Source organism: Aquarana catesbeiana, linkage group LG13 (genome assembly GCF_042186555.1).
Source record: "Aquarana catesbeiana isolate 2022-GZ linkage group LG13, ASM4218655v1, whole genome shotgun sequence".
Taxonomy (NCBI): domain Eukaryota; kingdom Metazoa; phylum Chordata; class Amphibia; order Anura; family Ranidae; genus Aquarana; species Aquarana catesbeiana.
In genome coordinates, this window is record NC_133336.1 from 227,621,149 (window position 1) to 227,643,812 (window position 22,664).

The window sequence follows — 22,664 nt, forward strand, 5'->3', positions numbered from 1 at the left end:
AGCCCATACATAGATCGACTATGGCTGGTCTGCCTAATTTGCTTAATTTCAATCCATGTATGGCCCGCTTAACCACTATGCATCCTGTAAACATTCTTCCACAAACCTTTAAATTTTTCATTTAGAGATTCCTTCATCCTCCTCGCCTGTACATAGTGCCCACTGTCATACCTTCTACACTCCTCTCCTGTACGTACTGCCCACTGTCATACCCTCCACACTTCTCTCCTGTACATAGTGCCCGTTGTCATACCTTCCACACTCCTCTTCTGTATGTCCTCCCCACTGTCATACCCTCTACATTCCTCTTCTGTACATACTGCCCACTGTCATACACTTCTCTCCTGTACATAATGCCCGCTGTCATACCCTCAACACTCCTCTCATGTACGTACTGCTCACTGTCATACCCTCCTCACTCCTCTCTAGGGATGAGCCGAACACCCCCCTGTTCGGTTCGCACCAGAACATGCGAACAGGAAAAAAGTTCGTTCGAACACGCGAACACCATTAAAGTCTATGGGACACGAACATGAATAATCAAAAGTGCTAATTTTAAAGGCTAATATGCAAGTTATTGTCATAAAAAGTGTTTGGGGACCTGGGTCCTGCCCCAGGGGACATGGATCAATGCAAAAAAATTTTTTAAAAACGGCCGTTTTTTCAGGAGCAGTGATTTTAATAATGCTTAAAGTCAAACAATAAAAGTGTAATATCCCTTTAAATTTCGTAGCTGGGGGATGTCTATAGTATGCCTGTAAAGGGGCGCATGTTTCCTGTGTTTAGAACAGTCTGACAGCAAAATGACATTTTGAAGGAAAAAAGCCATTTAAAACTACCCGCGGCTATTGCATTGCCGACAATACACATAGAAGTTCATTGATAAAAACGGCATGGGAATTCCCCAAAGGGGAACCCCGAACCAAAATTTAAAAAAAAAAATGACGTGGGAGTCCCCCTAAATTCCATACCAGGCCCTTCAGGTCTGGTATGGATATTAAGGGGAACCCCGGCCAAAATTAAAAAAAAAAAAATGACGTGGGGTTCCCCCTAAATTCCATACCAGACCTGATTTTAAGGGGAACCCCGCGCCAAAAAAAAAAAAAAAAACGGCGTGGGGTCCCCCCAAAAATCCATACCAGACCCTTATCCGAGCACGCAACCTGGCAGGCCGCAGGAAAAGAGGGGGGGACGAGAGTGCGGCCCCCCCCTCCTGAACCATACCAGGCCACATGCCCTCAACATTGGGAGGGTGCTTTGGGGTAGCCCCCCAAAACACCTTGTCCCCATGTTGATGAGGACAAGGGCCTCATCCCCACAACCCTGGCCGGTGGTTGTGGGGGTCTGCGGGCGGGGGGCTTATCGGAATCTGGAAGCCCCCTTTAACACGGGGACCCCCAGATCCCGGCCCCCCCCTGTGTGAAATGGTAAGGGGGTACAAAAGTACCCCTACCATTTCACTAAAAAACTGTCAAAAATGTTAAAAATTACAAGAGACAGTTTTTGACAATTCCTTTATTTAAATACTTCTTCTTTCTTCTATCTTCCTTCATCTTCTGGTTCTTCTGGTTCTTCTGGCTCTTCTGGTTCTTCCTCCGGCGTTCTCGTCCAGCATCTCCTCCGCGGCGTCTTCTATCTTCTTCTCCTCGGGCCGCTCCGCACCCATGGCATGGGGGGAGGCTCCCGCTCTTCTCTTCATCTTCTTCATCATCTTCTCTTCTTCTTTTCTTCTCTTCTTCTCTTCTTCTCTTCTTCATTTTCTTCTCCGGGCTGCTCCGCACCATGCTGGCATGGAGGGAGGCTCACGCTGTGTGACGGCGCTCCTCGTCTGACAGTTCTTAAATAACGGGGGGCGGGGCCACCCGGTTACCCCGCCCCCCTCTGACGCATGGGACATGACGGGACTTCCCTGTGGCATTTCCCCGTGACGTCACAGGGAAGTCCCGTCAAGTCACCGTGCGTCAGAGGGGGGCGGGGTCACCCGTTATTTAAGAACTGTCAGACGAGGAGCGCCGTCACACAGCGGGAGCCTCCCTCCATGCCAGCATGGTGCGGAGCGGCCCGGAGAAGAAAATGAAGAAGAGAAGAAGAGAAGAAAAGAAGAAAAGAAGAAGAGAAGAAGATGAAGAAGATGAAGAGAAGAGCGGGAGCCTCCCCCCATGCCATGGGTGCGGAGCGGCCCGAGGAGAAGAAGATAGAAGACGCCGCGGAGGAGATGCTGGACGAGAACGCCGGAGGAAGAACCAGAAGAGCCAGAAGAACCAGAAGAACCAGAAGATGAAGGAAGATAGAAGAAGTATTTAAATAAAGGAATTGTCAAAAACTGTCTCTTGTCATTTTTAACATTTTTGACAGTTTTTTAGTGAAATGGTAGGGGTACTTTTGTACCCCCTTACCATTTCACACGGGGGGGGCCGGGATCTGGGGGTCCCCTTGTTAAAGGGGGCTTCCAGATTCCGATAAGCCCCCCGCCCGCAGACCCCCACAACCACCGGCCAGGGTTGTGGGGATGAGGCCCTTGTCCTCATCAACATGGGGACAAGGTGTTTTGGGGGGCTACCCCAAAGCACCCTCCCAATGTTGAGGGCATGTGGCCTGGTACGGTTCAGGGGGGGGGGGGCCGCACTCTCGTCCCCCCCTCTTTTCCTGCGGCCTGCCAGGTTGCGTGCTCGGATAAGGGTCTGGTATGGATTTTTGGGGGGACCCCACGCCGTTTTTTTTTTTTTTTTTTGGCGCGGGGTTCCCCTTAAAATCCACACCAGACCTGAAGGGTCTGGTATGGAATTTAGGGGGAACCCCACGTCATTTTTTTTTTAAATTTTGGCCGGGGTTCCCCTTAATATCCATATCAGACCTGAAGGGCCTGGTATGGAATTTAGGGGGACTCCCACGTCATTTTTTTTTTTTAATTTTGGTTCGGGGTTCCCCTTTGGGGAATTCCCATGCCGTTTTTATCAATGAACTTCTATGTGTATTGTCGGCAATGCAATAGCCGCGGGTAGTTTTAAATGAGTTTTTTCCTTCAAAATGTCATTTTGCTGTCAGACTGTTCTAAACACAGGAAACATGCACCCCTTTACAGGCATACTATAGACACCCCCCAGGTACGAAATTTAAAGGGATATTACACTTTTATTGTTTGACTTTAAGCATTATTAAAATCACTGCTCCTGAAAAAACGGCCGTTTTTAAAACTTTTTTTTGCAGTGATCCATGTCCCCTGGGGCAGGACCTGGGTCCCCAAACACTTTTTATGACAATAACTTGCATATTAGCCTTTAAAATTAGCACTTTTGATTTCTCCCATAGACTTTTAAAGGGTGTTCCGCGGCATTCGAATTTGCCGCGAACACCCCAAATTGTTCGCTGTTCGGCAAACTTGCGAACAGCCAATGTTCGAGTCGAACATGAGTTCGACTCGAACTCGAAGCTCATCCCTACTCCTCTCCTATACATACTGCCCACTGTCATACATTTCTCTCCTGTACATACTGCCCACTGTCATACCCCCCACACTCCTCTCCTCTACATATTTCTCCCTGTCATACACTTCTCTCCTGTACATAGTGCCCACTTTCATACCCTCCACATTCCTCTCTTGTGCATACTGCCCACTGTCATACCCTCCACACTCCTCTCCTGTACATACTGCCAACTGTCTTTCTCTCCACACTCCTCTTCTGTACAGACTGCCCCCATAATATCTTCCACACTCCTCTCCTGTACAAACTGCCCCCATAATACCTTCCACACTCCTCTCCTGTACATACTTCACCCATAGTACTTTCCACACTCCTCTCCTGTACATACTGCCCCATCATACCCTCCAAACTCGTCTCCTGTACATACTGTCCACTGTCATACCCTCCACAGTCCTCTCCTGTACATATTGTCCACTGTCACCCCCTCCACACTCCTCTCTTGTACATACTGCCAACTGGCATAACATCCACACTCCTCTCCTGTACATAGTGCCCACTGTCATACCCTCCACATTCCTCCCCTGTACATAGTGCCCACTGTCAACCCTCCACATGCCTCTGCTGTGCATACTGCCCACTGTCATACCCTGCACACTCTTCTCCTGTACATAGTGCCCACTGTCATACCCTCCACACTCCTTTCATGTACATACTGCCAACTGTAATACCCTCCACACTCCTCTCCTATACATACTGCCAACTGTAATACCCTCCACACTCCTCTCCTATACATACTGCCCACTGTCATACCCTCCACACTCCTCTCCTGTACATACTTCTCACTGTCATACATTTCTCTCCTGTACCTACTGCCCGCTGTCATACCCCCACATTACTCTCCTGTACATATTTCTCCCTGTCATACACTTCTCTCCTGTACATAGTGCCCACTGTCATACCCTCCACATTCCTCTTGTGTGCATACTGCCCACTGTCATACCCTCCACACTCCTCTCCTGTACACACTGCCCCAATCATACCCTCCACACTCATCTCCAGTACATAATGCCTCCATCATACCCTCCACACTCCTCTCCTATACATACCACCCACTGTCATACCCTCCACACTCCTCTCCTGTACATACTGCCAACTGTCTTTCTCTCCACACTCCTCTCCTGTACGGACTGCCCCCATTATACCTTCCACACTCCTCTCCTGTACAAACTGCCCCATAATACTTTCCACACTCCTCTCCTGTACATACTGCACCCCTAATACCTTCCACACTCCTCTCCTGTACATACTGCCCCATCATACCCTCCACACTTGTCTCCTGTACATACTGTCCACTGTCATGTCCTCCACACTCCTCTCATGTACATACTGCCCACTGTCATGCCCTCCACACTCCACTCTTGTACATACTGCCCACTGGCATACCATCCACACTCCTCTCCTGTACATAGTGCCCACTGTCATACCCTCCATACTCCTCTCCTGTAAATACTGCCCACTGGCATACCCTCCACACTCCTATCCTATACATACTGCCCAATGCCATCTCCTCCACACTCCTCTCTTGTACATACTGCCCACTGGCATACCATCCATACTCCTCTCCGGTACATAGTGCCCACTGTCATACCCTTCATACTCCTCTCCTGTACATACTGCCCACTGGAATACCCTCCACATTCCTCCCCTGTACATAGTGCCCACTGTCAACCCTCCACACTTCTCTGCTGTGCATACTGCCCACTTTCATACCCTGCACACTCTTCTCCTGTACATAGTGCCCACTGTCATACCCTCCACACTCCTCTCCTGTACATAGTGCCCACTGTTATACCCTCCACACTCCTCTCCTGTACATAGTGCCCACTGTTATACCCTCCACATTCTTCTTCCTCACCCGCACATACCTCCCACTTTTATACCATCCATACTCCACCCCTATGCCTCTTACCCACAAAAACAGTTCTTTAAAATTATATTGAATATCCTCAATGTTACCAGCTCTAGAATGGGCACACTTTTGTTAATTCAACTATAGGAAATCTTCTCAGTCCTCATATTTGTTCTGCCCATTATTAGTACTCATTTAATTTTGTGATTACCATTGTGATGTATAGAGGAACATTGGGGATGTCAGATATTCTAAATATACCACTGGTAAAAAAAAGTGTCCCTGAAAATGTTTTTGAAATGTTGGCAACTATGCACTTGGGCACTGCCCAAGGGCCACTGGGTCAGTATGGGGCCCCATGAGAGGCTCCTTGGATCCTGTAATATTAAAGCGGTAGTAAACTTCGCTAACATTACTACTTTTTAGAGGTAGGTTATGCCATAATGTACAAGTATGCACAGCATATTAGCACATTAGGGTACACTTACCTGTCAGACTGAGCCCTCCAGCGCTGCACTGTGATCCATCCGGTGGGTTCCAGACGCTTCCATCTTCACCCGGTCTTCCTTCCGGGTTCTGTGCCTTCGGTCACTTGCCTTGGCCAGGCTGTGTTGATGTCACTCCCACGCATGCTCATGTGCATCCTCTCTCTCTCTCTTATCCTCCCTCCCTTACTCCTCTCTCATCCCCTTTCTCTCTCTCATCCTCCCTCTCTTTATTTAATTTCATATATTATAACAAAACATTGTTTGCATTTTTATTTATTTATTTATAAAGAGCCCCACCAAAATCCTCAGCACCAGGCCCATAATGTTCTTAATCCGGCCCTGTCAGTAGAGCAGAGATTGATGTCAGTAGAGCAGAGATTGATGTCAGTAGAGCAGTGGACGGTGTCAGTAGAGCAGTGGACGGTGTCAGTAGAGCAGTGGACGGTGTCAGTAGGGCAGTGGACGGTGTCAGTAGGGCAGTGGACGATGTCAGTAGGGCAGTGGACGGTGTCAGTAGAGCAGTGGACGGTGTCAGTAGAGCAGTAGACGGTGTCAGTAGGGCAGTGGACGGTGTCAGTAGAGCAGTGGACGGTGTAAGTAGAGCAGTGGACGGTGTCAGTAGGGCAGTGGAGGATGTCAGTAGAGCAGTGGACGGTGTCAGTAGAGCAGTGGACGGTGTCAGTAGGGCAGTGGACGGTGTCAGTAGAGCAGTGGACGGTGTCAGTAGAGCAGTGGACGGTGTCAGAAGGGCAGTGGATGGTGTCAGTAGAGCAGTGGATGATGTCAGTAGAGCAGAGATTGATGTCAGTAGAGCAGTGGACGGTGTCAGTAGAGCAGAGATTGATGTCAGTAGAGCAGAGATTGATGTCAGTAGAGCAGTGGACGGTGTCAGTAGAGCAGTGGACGGTGTCAGTAGAGCAGTGGACGGTGTCAGTAGGGCAGTGGACGATGTCAGTAGGGCAGTGGACGGTGTCAGTAGAGCAGTAGACGGTGTCAGTAGGGCAGTGGACGGTGTCAGTAGAGCAGTGGACGGTGTCAGTAGAGCAGTGGACGGTGTCAGTAGGGCAGTGGAGGATGTCAGTAGAGCAGTGGACGGTGTCAGTAGAGCAGTGGACGGTGTCAGTAGGGCAGTGGACGGTGTCAGTAGAGCAGTGGACGGTGTCAGTAGAGCAGTGGACGGTGTCAGTAGGGCAGTGGATGGTGTCAGTAGAGCAGTGGATGATGTCAGTAGAGCAGAGATTGATGTCAGTAGAGCAGAGATTGATGTCAGTAGAGCAGTGGACGGTGTCAGTAGAGCAGTGGACGGTGTCAGTAGAGCAGTGGACGGTGTCAGTAGAGCAGAGATTGATGTCAGTATAGCAGAGATTGATGTCAGTAGAGCAGTGGACGGTGTCAGCAGAGCAGTGGACGGTGTCAGCAGAGCAGTGGATGGTGTCAGTAGAGCAGAGATTGATGTCAGTAGAGCAGAGATTGATGTCAGTAGAGCAGTGGATGGTGTCAGTAGAGCAGAGATTGATGTTAGTAGAGCAGTGGATGGTGTCAGTAGAGCAGTGGATGGTGTCAGTAGAGCAGTAGATGGTGTCAGTAGAGCAGTGGACGGTGTCAGTAGAGCAGAGATTGATATCAGTAGAGCAGTGGATGGTGTCAGTAGAGCAGTGGATGGTGTCAGTAGAGCAGTGGACGGTGTCAGTAGAGCAGAGATTGATGTCAGTAGAGCAGTGGATGGTGTCAGTAGAGCAGTGGACGGTGTCAGTAGAGCAGAGATTGATGTCAGTAGAGCAGTGGACAGTGTCAGTAGAGCAGTGGATGGTGTCAGTAGAGCAGTGGACGGTGTCAGTAGAGCAGAGATTGATGTCAGTAGAGCAGTGGATGGTGTCAGTAGAGCAGTGGATGGTGTCAGTAGAGCAGTGGACGGTGTCAGTAGAGCAGAGATTGATGTCAATAGGGCAGTGGATGGTGTCAGTAGAGCAGTGGACGGTGTCAGTAGAGCAGAGATTGATGTCAGTAGAGTAGTGGACAGCGTCAGTAGAGCAGAGATTGATGTCAGTAGAGCAGTGGACGATGTCAGTAGAGCAGAGATTGATGTCAGTAGAGCAGTGGACGGTGTCAGTAGAGCAGAGATTGATGTCAGTAGAGCAGTGGATGGTGTCAGTAGAGCAGTGGACGGTGTCAGTAGAGCAGAGATTGATGTCAGCAGAGCAGTGGACAGTGTCAGTAGAGCTGAGATTGATGTCAATAGGGCAGTGGATGGTGTCAGTAGAGCAGTGGACGGTGTCAGTAGAGCAGAGATTGATGTCAATAGGGCAGTGGATGGTGTCAGTAGAGCAGTGGACGGTGTCAGTAGAGCAGTGGACGGTGTCAGTAGAGCAGAGATTGATGTCAGTAGAGCAGTGGACGGTGTCAGTAGAGCAGTGGACGGTGTCAGTAGAGCAGAGATTGATGTCAGTAGAGCAGTGGACAGTGTCAGTAGAGCAGTGGACGGTGTCAGTAGAGCAGAGATTGATGTCAATAGGGCAGTGGATGGTGTCAGTAGAGCAGTGGACGGTGTCAGTAGAGCAGAGATTGATGTCAATAGGGCAGTGGATGGTGTCAGTAGAGCAGTAGACGGTGTCAGTAGAGCAGAGATTGATGTCAATAGGGCAGTGGATGGTGTCAGTAGAGCAGTGGACGGTGTCAGTAGAGCAGAGATTGATGTCAATAGGGCAGTGGATGGTGTCAGTAGAGCAGTGGACGGTGTCAGTAGAGCAGTGGACGGTGTCAGTAGAGCAGAGATTGATGTCAGTAGAGCAGTGGACGGTGTCAGTAGAGCAGAGATTGATGTCAGTAGAGCAGTGGACGGTGTCAGTAGAGCAGTGGATGGTGTCAGTAGAGCAGTGGACGGTGTCAGTAGAGCAGTGGACGGTGTCAGTAGAGCAGTGGATGGTATCAGTAGAGCAGAGGACGGTGTCAGTAGAGCAGTGGACGGTGTCAGTAGAGCAGAGGACGGTGTCAGTAGAGCAGTGGACGGTGTCAGTAGAGCAGTGGATGGTGTCAGTAGAGCAGTGAATGGTGTCAGTAGAGCAGAGGACGGTGTCAGTAGAGCAGTGGATGGTGTCAGTAGAGCAGAGATTGATGTCAGTAGAGCAGTGGACGGCGTCAGTGGGATGCCAGACGGGAGAATGCAGGGAGAATCGACACAGGGTGGTTAGGGTGTGCATGGCTATTCCTACAAGTAAGCTTTATTACAAGTGACCAAGCGGAGCTTACTATTACTTCAAGCCCAGGTTCACACTGATGCGATGCAGGAAACGCAGCGAATCCTGTCAATTTCCCAAACGGCATTGCAATCACACGGCATCCATGCAATATGCTGCGGGTGTAAATGTTAGATTAACGACACCCTGAAACAGATTGCAAAACAGCGCGATTGCCAGAATCACATTGCATGTGATGTGATTCAAGTGCGGGAAAAAAGGGTCCGGTGCCATTTTGGTGCAGATACGATTTGAGCCAGACAAAATATATGGTTCAAATCACACCGCACAGACATTGCATGTGATGTGCACAGGAATGTGGTGCACACACTAGTGTGAACCCAGGGCTAAAAGGCTTTGGCAGTTGAGCAGGAAGGGGTTAAGTTTATATACTGCAAATAGCCAGGATGTGATGAAGCTAGATAAGACGAGATAAGATTATTTTGGATGAGGGTTTAAAAAGTTTCAGAGATAGGTAAACAGAATGGACTTTGCTACAACTTTAGTGTTTTCTAGATAATATGTTATTGATTATTTTCAGTTTGTTCTTTCATTTCACTTTATCCTCCAAAGTTACGATTTCTTAGAAAAGGTTCACATTCAGTGAACTGCACTTGTGCAGGAACAGCAGGCCATTCATTTGAATAGCCTGCTGTGCCTGTGTTTTATGCAGAGAGAATCATCCATATTCCCATCGCACGTGCGTTGTTCTTCAATTAAAAAAAAAAAGACTCAATCTGAAGATCCGCAGTGTGCTGACAAATATTTACAGAGAGGTTCCTGCACCTTTTTTAAGCACTTGAACTCTGGAAGGTTTTACCTCCTTCATGACCAGGGTATTTTTTGCTGTTCAGTGCTGCGCTACTTTTGGCGATTGTTCGGTCATGCAACACTGTACAAAAATTACATTTTTATAATTTTTTTCACACAAAATTCTTTTGGTGGTGTTTGATCACCGCTGGTATTTTTAATTTTTTGTGATATAAACCACAGATTTTGAAAAAAAAAATCTGTTATAAAACATATCCAATAAGAAAAATCTACAAATCAAAGCCTTATAAATTTAGGCCAAAATATAGGCCCCATGTACACTGCAGCTGCTAAACAGATGTTTAGGAGCAGTTGAGTGTTTGTTTCAGCAGCCCCTGAACTCTCCTCTATGTTTCTTATCAGTACATGTACACTGGGTCGTTTATAGTCGTTTAGAGGCAGTTGAGGTTATAGCCATTTTTTGAAAACATAAAAATCGCACTCAGGAATGTAGTTTGCCGCCATTTCAAACGCCAAATGCTTGTAAACGCAGTAACCCGCGTTTATGCAAATTTGTGTTTATAAGCATTTTTTAAAGGGGAAAACAATTCTGACACTTTTTGAACAAATAACAACGTTGAAAAAACACAATTTTTTTTTGCCTGCATCAATGGAGGAGTTCAGTAGCAAAGAACTCTGGTCCTCTTACCCAATTTTCTACATCTTCGGAGCCTCAGCAACAGCAACATCAGTAGTTTTATCTCACACATGCTCATGGTGGGATCCATAGTAAAAACACAAAAAATAAGACAGCCATCTACAAGTACACTGCTCTCTCTCCTCTCTCACAGAATGGCGTCACTAGGGGGGGGCAGAGGGGACCTGACCCCCCCCCCAACATTATGCTTTGCCCCACCATGTGCCCCCATGTGCCCCACCAGGACTCTCAGTTACTGAAAAAACAGACTGATTTCTCCCATCCTTAGGACAGGAGAACCAGTCTGTAAATTCCAAGAGATGCCAGACCAGCGCTGTCAATAGCAGGGGCAGGACAGCAAGAGGAGGCTGGGGAACCCCACAGTGGCAGAACACCAGGGGCCGGAGGCAAGACAACCTTTGCAACCCTGATAGTTCTCCCACTGCTTTGGACCCTTATATTTTCTTGGTATGCTGGTGACATATATCTCTTGTTTTCTGCCACCGGGAGGGGCCCCAATACAGTAGGAAGGGAGCTCACTGCAGAACATGTGAAAGGGCCCGTTTTGGGATTGTAGTAAAGGGCCCAGGATATATATATATATATATATATATATATATATATATATATATATATATATATATATATATATATATATATGTGTGCCCCCCCTAATTATGAAAGCTGGAGATGCCACTGCTCACAGAATGGCTGAAATAGTTGTAATTGACTTGGCTTTCATGCATTGCGGACATTTGGGAGGGTCTCCTGAGGCTATCTTTAACCACTTCCGGACCGCCGCACCTTGAGGACGGATATCGTTGTTATAACAGCAGCTAGATGCCATAACCCCAGTATCCCCGTGTTCGGACGACGGTCCAGTACAAGATAAAAGTGATCTCTGCAGCGGATTCACCGCAAGATCACTTTTATCGGCGGCGGGAGAGGGGCCCCCCTCCCGCTGTGATCCGTTGCCCTCCATCGCTTACCGGAGCTGTCGGCAGCGGCGGAGGCAATCGGGTCCTTCCCGTGGCTGTGCCTGGAGACCAGTGAGGGGAAGATGGCCCCCACCCGTCTCCATTACACTGCAGGGCAGAAGCGACATCAAAACGTCACTTCCGCCCATAGCTCTTAAAGGGCCATTTTTTTTTTCTTTTTTTAAATGACAATTTTTTTTTATTATTGCATTTTAGTGTAAATATGAGATGTGAGGTCTTTTTGACCCCAGATCTCATATATAAGAGGTCCTGTCATGCTTTTTTTCTATTACAAGGGATGTTTACATTCCTTGTAATAGGAATAAAAGTGACACTTTTTTTTTAAAAAACAGTGTAAAAATAAAAGGTAAAATAAATAATAAAAAAATGTTTTAAACGCTCCCCGTCCCGCCGAGCTCGCGTGAAGAAGCGAACGCATACATGAGCAGCGCCTGCATATGAAAACGTTGTTCAAACCACACATGTGAGGTATCGCTGCGATCGGTAGAGCGAGAGCAATAATTCCAGCCCTAGACCTCCTCTGTAACGCAAAACATGCAACCTGTAGAATTTTTTAAATGTCGCCCATGGAGATTTTAAAGGGTGAAAGATTGTCGCCATTCCACGAGCGGGCACAATTTTGAAGCATGACATGTTGGGTATCAATTTACTCGGCGTAACATTGTCTTTCATAATATAAGCAAAATTGGGCTAACTTTACTGTTGTCTAATTTTTTAATTCAAAAAAGTGTATTTAAAAAAAAAAAAGTGCTCTTGTAAGACCGCTGCGCAAATACGGTGTGACAGAAAGTATTGCAACGACCGCCATTTTACTCTCTAGGGTGTTAGGAAAAAAAATATATAATGTTTGGGGTTCTAAGTAATTTTCTAGCAAAAAAAAATGTTTTTAACTTGTAAACAACACATCTAAAAAAGAGGCCCGGTCCTTAAGTGGTTAAGAAACGCTTCTAACCTCCATTGCTCATAACCGCTGCTAAACTCACATAAACTCGGTATGTAAAAGCTGTAAAACTGATGTTTTTTACTGTCGGTTTCCAGCTGTCAGTTTCCAGCATTCGGAAAAGGTTTTCAACTGCTCTGTGTTCATGAGGCCTTATTCTGCTACATGTTTTAGATAACAAGAAAAATCCCAAAATGTATATTGGTTTGCATGACAGACCCAGCCAGGACAGGAGCTTTTGGAGGAGACTGCAGGCTAGCCTCTTGCCTACTGACTATGAGTCCTGGCATTTAAGGGAACACTACTCTTTGGAAGGTGTATGGGGGACCCTTGGAGTGGTCTTGTTTCTGATTTAAGTCAATGTCCCCCCCAAAACACACAGACTTTGTGAATCTAGGCCTGAGATCCATATTTAGGACCTAGATGCCCTATTACCAGCAATGACTACTTTAGCTTACTGTTTATAGTATATGTTGGCTGTTGTTTAGCTATGGCAATTATATTCCTGTTTACAGTTTGTATTGTTTGGGTAATATGATCAGGTGCGTGGATGTCCTCCTGTGGGGTATAAAGTATGTGTCTTAGTTTCAATAAACAGTCATTCCTTTGGTTCTATCCCTAACTCTTGTCTGTGTATAATGATCTGGGTAAAAGGCTGGTATTAGCTCTCAGTCTGCTCGGAGCGGTTTGGGGAACAGTAGGCACTGTTTGGCATAAGGAAGCACCTAAGCTGGATGCCAAGCGGTTCTGTCACATTTGGTGGCAAGCGGTGGGATGCTTCCTGCAGTCTAGGATTTCCAAAGGTCCTGTTAGCAGAAGATTACAGATACCAGCCGTCATGGAAGAGGAATTCGGAAGGAGGTTGCGAGAGATGCAGATACGGCACAGGGGACCAGTACCAGAGCAGGTCCTGCTGGGATGGTATGATTCTGTCCGCCGGCAACTCTGGAAGGAAGCGCTAGCAAAGAGCTGCACTACCAGGGAAAAATTCTCTCCTCCATCCAGGAAAGGTACCGGTCGCAGTATGAAATGTGATTGCTGTTATTGGGGAAACAAACGCACAAGGAGTGGACAGCTGAGTTAAGCAGACTGTTCCCAGCCGAGATGCAGCTGGATGAGAGCTACAGAGACCTCCAATGGTACATGTACAGGTACATTGTCTGGCTTGCCTGTGCTGCTCCTCTGCAGTAAACCTACTGTGGGTGGATAGAAAGTAGTTAAAATGCAGCTGGAGGAAAATTGTATGGTGCTTTTGCAGCATACAATTTCCTGTGACTGAAAACACCATTAAGAATGAATGGCAGCCTTGCATAGGGGACAGTGGTCCAGTCTGGAGGGCTGTGAAGCCACAGAGCTGTCTCTGCCATTGGCCTTGTAGCAGAGAGCCGAGAGAGAGGAGCCATGGAGCCCTAGCGCAACTGTGGGATGTGAGACCCTGAAGGGGCAGAGGCAGACCAATAGACCCGTAGGAGCAGGTTAATGCCACTAGTGACGGCCTGCAACCAAGACTTTTACCTCGGGGCTTGTCCTGAAGATACCAGTGCTGGAGAAATTCCTTTGAAGGACGGTAATTGCTAGACTGCATCTTATCAGGTATGTCGGGGCAGCACATACAAGCCTGAAGTTAGGGGTAGGGATGTAGGAAAGTATCATGACTTTGTATGTTGGACTGTGAGATGTCTACTTGCACTTTTCCAAGTAAAGCATTGAAACATTGGGGTTGATTTACTAAAGGCAAATAGACTGTGCACTTAGCAAAGTGCAGTTGCCCTCCGCAAGTGCAGTTGCTCCAGAGCTTAGTAAATGAGGTAAGGCTTCACTTTGCAAAGAGTACCCAATCACATGCAAGGAAAATAAAAAAAACTGCATTTTTGCTTGAACATGATTGGATGATGGACGTCAGCAGAGCTTCTGCTCATTTACTAAGCTTTGGAGTACGTGCACTTGTAGAGTGCAACTGCACTTTGCAAAGTGCACAGTCTTTTTGCCTTTAGTAAATCAATCCCATTGTCTTTACCTAGTCTGATGTCATTTAAGAGGTGTATCATAAGTAACCAACACGCACATAGTTAACCAGTGGGTCTTAACAAGCAGTATTATGTACCAAGTACTACCTGTCAGTAGTGTGCACCTGCTGTATGTGGAATAGCCTCTAGCAGCAGGGGAGACGTTGTCAGTTCTTCTTCCACCAGTGATCTGTCTCCCAGAGCAACAGGAACAGATTGCACCATCTGTTTCTGCATGCTATCCCTTTACTCTGTGCGCTTCTTCAGAATCCTTTACATGCCTGTGCTTTCCTGGATGTGTACTTTACATGGAGTCTGTCAGTGATTGATATGGTGATGTGCATAGTGTGATGCTGACCCAGTACTAAAGTCCATCTTTCCTGAAGGAGCCCAACATAATGACCTGCCTACAGTGTTGGCTGTCATAGGTCACCATGTCATACGGATATGATTTTTCCCTTTTCAGTGATACAGTATATAAGCTCTACAGTATATCCTACATAGTCTCCATATAGATTGGCCTTACAGTGATACATACTGACATGGACTATAACTATGATACAACGATTATCAATGATAACTTGTTATACAATTTACATAGTACAAGGTGTCACTCTGCTGTTCTTTCTTGATGTTTGCAGGTACTTACATTATTATTAATATTATTGTTATTATTATAATACAGGATTTATATAGCACCAACAGTTTGTGCAGCCCTTTACAACATGGGGCAGACGGTACAGTTACAATACAATTTAATATAGGAGGAATCAGAGGGCCCTGCTCATTTGAGCTTACAATCTAAAACGGAGGGCCAAATAAAACAAACGGTAATAGCTGTGGGAGATGAGCTGATTAAGAAAATAAAGGTACAGTTGCTCGGTGGAGGCAGGATAGGCTTTTCTGAAAAGAAAACTTTTCTGGGATCATCTAAAAGTGGATAGAGTAGGAGATAGTTGGACAGATTGGGGTAGGCAATTCAATAGGATGGGAGAGGCTTGGGAGCTTCAAATTATGAGAGAAACAGAGAGGGAGAAATGTGAAGAACCTGGAAGTTGCTCTGTGGGGATAGGAGGATTCCCACTCCACCTCCTTTTTATCCAATGGGTTTTACGGGAGGGAGTCCAGATAAGGCCACTATGGGAGAGGGAAGCAGGAGAAGCAGTGTCAGATTCACTAAGCCAAGTTTCAGTGACAGCAAGTAGACATGTAACAATATCATGTACAAACAAAAATGCTGTTTTTTTATGTTCCTTGCATGTGATTGGGTATTATTTGCAAAATGAAGCTTCACCCTATTTATTAAGCGCTGAGCAACTGCACTTTCACAGTCTTTAGTAAATTTAGTAAATTTAGCCCTTAGTAAATCAACCCCTGTGTTGTTGTACAATGTGTAAATGTGGCCTCAGAGAACTACTGTATGGCTCTTTTCGTGATGATAGATTATTTTTCATTATTACACACATTTATTGAACCTTCTTGTTATTGCAGACTAATAAAAAGGGATGATTTGGTCAAGTGTTTCAGGATATGTGATGAGCTGATTTCTACTTTGGATGAAAAATAAACAAATAGAACAAATAAAATGGCAGGATCATTCTGGTGGAAATCTCCTGGTAAGCAGTTATAAATTGTTACTTGTAGGTGCAACAAAGCAAAAGATGTACAAAGTCTTAGGACCCGTTCACACCACATGCAGTGCAGTGCTTTTTTCAGCACCAAGAAAGCATGAAAAATAGGTTATATGGGTTCCAATGGTATAGTTAACACCAGTGCTGTGCGTTAGGCTCCATTCACATCTATGCATGTTGCTTTTAAATGTTTCTGCAGTGCTTTTTGATGTGCTTCCTGCTTTTTTACTGCAATTTTACTGCGTTTTTGCCACTATTTGCATATTTTTTTTCTTTGATTTACAATCACTGTATATAGCCGATAGCTACATCCTTAACAACCAATGAGCCATCAGCTGTCAGTGGGGTTTCTGCTGACAATTGAATGTAAAAAAAAAAGCTAGCTCAAAAAAATTCAGGAAAAAAATGGATTTTGAGGGGAAACCCCACGCCCCAAAAAATAGGGACCACCCCCCATGTTGAGGGCATGTGGCCTGGTATGGTTCAGGAGGGGGAGGAGGTGCTCACTGCCCCCCTTAACTGGCCTGCCAGGCTGCATGCTCGTCTAAGGGTCTGGTATGGATTTGGGGGCGACCAAATCTATACCAGACCTGTCATCTAAGATGGATTTACATCGCGGGACATTTATTTAATTTTTTTAATAAAGGACTTGTCGCAAAGTGTCTCCTGTCATTTTTACTATTTTTTACACTTTTTTTGGTGAATTGGTAGAGGTACAATGTACCCGATACCCATTCACATAGGAGGAGGCCGGGATCTGGGGACCCCCTTGTTAAAGGGGGCTTCCAGATTCCGATAAGCCCCCCACCCGCTGACCCCCACAACCACAGGGCAAGGGTTGTGGGGATGAGGCCCTTGTCCCCATCAACATAGGAACAAGGTGCTTTGGGGACCCCAAAACATCCTCCCCATGTTGAGGGCATGTGGCCTGGTACAGTTCTGGAGGGGGGGCGCTCTCTTGTCCCCCCCTCTTTTCCTGCAGCCTGCCAGGTTGCATGCTCGGATAAGGGTTTGGTATGGATTTTGGGGGGGCCCCTACACCATTTTTTGTTTAAATTGGTGCAGGGTTCCCCTTAATATTCATACCAGACCCAAAGGGCCTGGTAATGGACTGGGGGGGCTATGCTGTTTTTTTTTATTGATTTAAATTTTTTTACATTTATTAAACTTTATTAAAATGTATTACAGCCGTGATCAGTTTTAGATTACATTTTTTCCTTTAGAAATGTCATTTTACTGTGGTATTGTTCTAAACACGGGAAACACGCGCCCCTTTACAGGCATACTATAGACACCCCCAGGCACGATATTTAAAGGAATATTTCATTTTTATTGTTTCACTTTAAGCATTATAAAAATCACTGCTCCCGAAAAAACGGTTGTTTTTAAAACTTTTTTTTGCATTGATACATGTCCCCTGGGGCAGGACCCAGGTCCCCAAACACTTTTATGACAATAACTTTCATATAAGCCTTTAAAATTAGCACTTTTGGTTTTTATGTTAGTGTCCCATAGACTTTAACGGTGTTCGGTGGCTTTCACATTTGCCGCGTACACCGCATAATGTTTGCTGTTCGGCGAACAGACGAACACTCGATGTTCAAGTCGACTTTACGTACGTACAATATATATATATATTTTTTTTTTTCTAACACCCTAGAGAATAAAATGGCGGTCGTTCCAATACTTTCTGTCACACTGTATTTGCGCACTGGTCTTACAAGCGCACTTTTTTTGGAAAAAATACACTTTTTTGTATTAAAAAATAAAGCAACATTAAAGTTAGCCCAATTGCGCGGTCATACAACACTGTACCCATATGACATTTTTATCATGTTTTTTGTGACAGACAAAGCTTTCTTTTGGTGGTATTTAATCACTGGTGGGTTTTTAGATTTTGCTAAACAAATTAAAAAAAAACAAAAATTAAAAAAAAAACGTTTCTTTTTTCTTTTTCTTTCTTTTTTCTTCTTCACTGATGGACACTGATGATGCTGCACTGATGGACACTGATGAGGCAGCACTATTGAGTCTGCCCTGATAGGTGGCACTTATAGGCTGCACGGATGGACAGTGATGAGGCTGCACTGATGGACAGTGATGAGGCTGCACTGATGGACACTGATGAGGCTGCACTGATGGACACTGATGAGGCAGCACTATTGAGTCTGCCCTGATAGGTGGCACTGATAGGCTGCACTGATGCACAGTGATGAGGCTGCACTGATTGACACTGATGTGGCAGCACTGATGGACACTGATGTGGCAGCACTGATGGACACTGATGTGGCAGCACTGATGGACACTGATGAGGCAGCACTGATGCACACTGATGAGGCAGCACTGATGGACACTGATGAGGCAGCACTATTGAGTCTGCCCTGATAGGTGGCACTGATAGCCTGCACTGATGCACAGTGATGAGGCTGCACTGATGGACACTGATGTGGCAGCACTGATGGACACTGATGTGGCAGCACTGATGGACACTGATGAGGCAGCACTGATGGACACTGATAAGGCAGCACTATTGAGGCTGCACTGATGGACACTAATAGGCTGCACTGATGGACACTGACAGGCTGCACTGATGGACACTAAAAGGCTGCACTGATGGACACTGATGGGCTGCACTGATGGACACTGATAGGCTGAACTGATGGGCACTGATAAGACAGCACTATTGAGGCTGCCCTCATGAGAACTGACAGGCATCACTGATGGGCACGGATGTGCTGCACTGATGGGGCTGCCCTGATCATCAGTACACTGATGATCAGTATAAATGTCCCTGTGCCCACAGGAAAGCTGGTTATCACTTTCCTGTCCTGAGGAAATTAAATGCTGATAACCAGCATTTGTTTACATTTGATCAGCTGTCATTGGACACAGCTGATCACATGGTAAGGAACATAGATCTTCGGCATTTTACCCTGATCGGAAATGCGCTGTTTTTGAGGGCAAGAATGGGAGGACTTCATAAAATGTACTCCCAAATAGAGAACAGTCCCTCCTGGCCATCATTTTACTATATAGAACTGGTTAAAAAAACAGCCAAAGTAAAGAAGCCTGTCTACTGACACTACATTGCAAAGTTGGACCCTTGCTCTCTGTGTATAAGCAGCGGTCTCTCTGTAGAAGTCCAACATGCCCTCCAATGAGTCACAACTAGAACTTCCAAATCAGCAAGGAGTATGAGCCCAACTACTTCTATCCAATCAGGAGCTTACACTCCCTGCTGAGAAGTAGCTGTAACTGCTTAGGGAGTGAGCAGAATGTTAGGAGTAGACTGCTGTTTACACATAGAAGTCCTTATCTTTACCCTGTGGTAGAGACTCTCACTCTTACATTGGCACTGGAGCACTAATTAAAAAAAACAAAGACATTTAAAAACAATTTTTTATTAATAGTTCCTTAGCTTTACAGAAAAAATCACAAAGCAGGGAGCAATAGATATATTTTTTTTCTTTATTTTCCAACGGATGTCATCAGTTTTCACCCTCAGCTGTCCTGAGTGCACTGATTCATACTAAATAAGCACAGGCATTTCGGGACTAAACACTAAAAATTTTAAAACAATACCTTAGTATTACAAAATAACACAAACGAAAGAGGAATAGAAACAAATATAGAGATTCCATAATTGATAATCTCAGATCTGAATTACAGCAAAAATCCTGTAAATATTCCAATAAAGTGCTACACGGACAAAAAAAATCTCATATACATAATGAAAACGAAAACAAAATAAATAAAAATGCAAAATCATATAAGAATGTCCATTCGTGAATAGTCCATGTGAAAACCAGTCCACAAAGTGAAGATATTGAAAACAATCCTCAGTCAAGGTCAGTTATTACGGGTCCACTACCACCACTTCCTGGGAAGAACCACTACCTTCAAGGTACAGATGTAAGTTTACCAGAAAATAATGGGGCCATTTGTTTGTCTTTATCAGGCCCTTGGGACACTGTTCCTCCCACTGATACAAGACATTATTCCTTCTACACCAACAATGATGCATGATTTCTGTCACTAATACCAACAATAGTGTACTGTTCCTACCACTGACCCCAACAATGGGGCACTATTCCTTCCACTGAAATCAATGATGGGGCACTATTCCTTCCACTGAAATCAATGATGGGGCACTATTCCTCCCACTGATACCAATGATGGGGCACTATTCCTCCCACTGATACCAATGATGGGGCACTATTCCTCCCACTGATACCAATGATGGGGCACTATTCCTCCCACTGATACCAATGATGGGACGCTATTCCTCCCACTGATACCAATGATGGGGCACTATTCCTCCCACTGATACCAATGATGGGCACTATTCCTTCCACTGATACCAATGATGGGGCACTATTCTTCCCACTGACACCAATGATGGGGCACTATTCCTCCCACTGATACCAATGATGGGGCACTATTCCTCCCACTGATACCAATGATAGACACTATTACTTCCACTGATACCAATGATGGGCACTATTCCTTCCACTGATACCAATGATGGGGCACTATTCTTCCCACTGACACCAATGATGGGGCACTATTCCTCCCACTGATACCAATGATGGGGCTCCATTCCTCCCACTGATACCAATGATGGGGCACTATTCCTTCCACTGATACCAATTATGGGCACTATTCCTTCCACTGATACCAACTGCAGGGCCCTATTTTTGCCACTGACCAATAATGGGCCAATATTCCTCCCACGGATGCCAACAATGGGGTACTATTCTTCCCACTGACACCAACTACACGGCCCTATTCTTCTCACTGACACCAATGATGGGGTGTTATTCCTTCCACTCATACCAACTGCAGGTCCCTATTCTTGCCACTGACACCAGTGATGGAACACTATTCCTCCAACTGACACCAATGATGGGGCACTGTTCCTCCCACTGACACCAACTGCAGGGCCCTATTCTTGCCACTGACCAATGATGGGCCAATTTTTCTCCACGGATACCAACAATGGGGCACTATTCCTCCCAATAACACCAATGATGGTGCACTATATCTTTCCCTAATACCAACAAAGGAACAATTTTCCTCCCACTAATACCACTCTTTACTCCCTTTGACACAGGGCATTTTCTACTTCCAATGGCCACAATCTGGCCCCCTCAAGTCTGGAGGATAGTAAACTGGTCCTTTGAGGGATCAAGAGGGATCAAAGAAGGCTCATCAAAAAAACACCATCTGGGACATATCACTTCCACTGTCCGTGTTTGGGAACGTCCACGATTAATATCCTGTATGTCCTCCTCATCTCACCTTCCAGCCAGCACTCAGGGTGACATAGGAGAAACGTGGACATTCTTATATCATTTCACATTTATATTTATTTTGTTTTCTCCTCATTATGTATATGGGGTGTTTTTTGCCTTCATTCACTTAGGCTATTTTGCTTTGATAAATATCTCATAGTGTGCTTGCATCTCTGATTTATATTTTTGTTTGTTTTTGACACTCAAGCGCAGTTTTCCTTTTTTTTTTTTTTTTAAATCCTGTAAATATATTTTCTGTAGTTTCTAAAAAGGACATCGAGAAGTTCCGCCGTCAGCTGTCTGCATATGATGATCCATCACTGAGGAGGATATATGAGTATTACAGAGATGATCTGATCTACATCCTGGAGAACGTGGACACTAAGGTCCTCCTGAAAGAGCTAAAATCTCGGAATGTCTTGAACACAGATGTAAGGCAAACTAATTTCTAAATTAGTCATGTCTGTCAGTGGAAATCACATGTGAATATAATTGCTGCTGAGGTTATGTGCAGATCTTGACTTTCTTCATGAAAGTCAAGGTAGGTCCCGCCTCCTGACCTTGCAAGATTACAGAGAATTTTTTTTTATTTGGACCTGCCAAAAACTTTACCGACTATAAAATGTCATGTGATATGTCTGTGTTTCAGAAATACCAGCCAATAAAAGAAGGGTCGGGGGTTGCTTGCTTCTCTCACACCTTGTTACAAGATATTCGGGATCGGGGAAGAGAAGCTGTGATTGGATTCTGGGAATGTCTCTATGCTCTGAAGAAAGATCATCCTCATCCTAATTTATTGGCCGTTCTGGATGGGATCACACAGACAGGTAACAGGACTTTGTGCTTACAATACCAACTATGACAATCCTGAGTGGGAAATGCAGTAGGAGGGAGGAACCGCATTGGGCAGTGGTGGATCTAACACATGGGAAGTCTCATATGATGAGGATCCTGCCAAAGTTGTAACTAATCAAGAGAGTGAAGTTCTGAAGCACAGATGTAGGACAGATAAGTATTGATGGTAGTCTTTGTGGGCATAATTTGTCTGTATTGTTTTTAAAAAATGTTTTGTCCTATTTATAAAAGCCTTTTGATGGCATTGGTTACTAGGTTATTAGTACAACTTCACATCCACCATCATTCAACGATTTATATCCAAAACACATATCCACAAGCAACATGTTTTATTACACTCACCGGACACTTTATTGGGTACACCTGTTCAATAGGCATCTATACGTGGTGAAGACGACTTTCTGAAGATCAAACCGAGCATCAGAATGGGAAAGAAAGGGG

At 45.4% G+C, this 22,664-nt stretch overlaps 1 protein-coding gene across 1 annotated transcript in view; it reads left to right on the forward strand.

Moving 5' to 3' along the window:
• The window catches only part of LOC141116682 (NACHT, LRR and PYD domains-containing protein 3-like), a 347,490-nt gene that overhangs the window by 127,259 nt on the left and 197,567 nt on the right, over positions 1-22,664 (forward strand). Inside the window, exons 3-4 of the mRNA XM_073609073.1 lie at positions 21,630-21,799; positions 22,018-22,195. Of these exons, the coding sequence (XP_073465174.1) occupies positions 21,630-21,799; positions 22,018-22,195 (348 nt within the window). The remainder of the gene's footprint in view (positions 1-21,629; positions 21,800-22,017; positions 22,196-22,664) is intronic.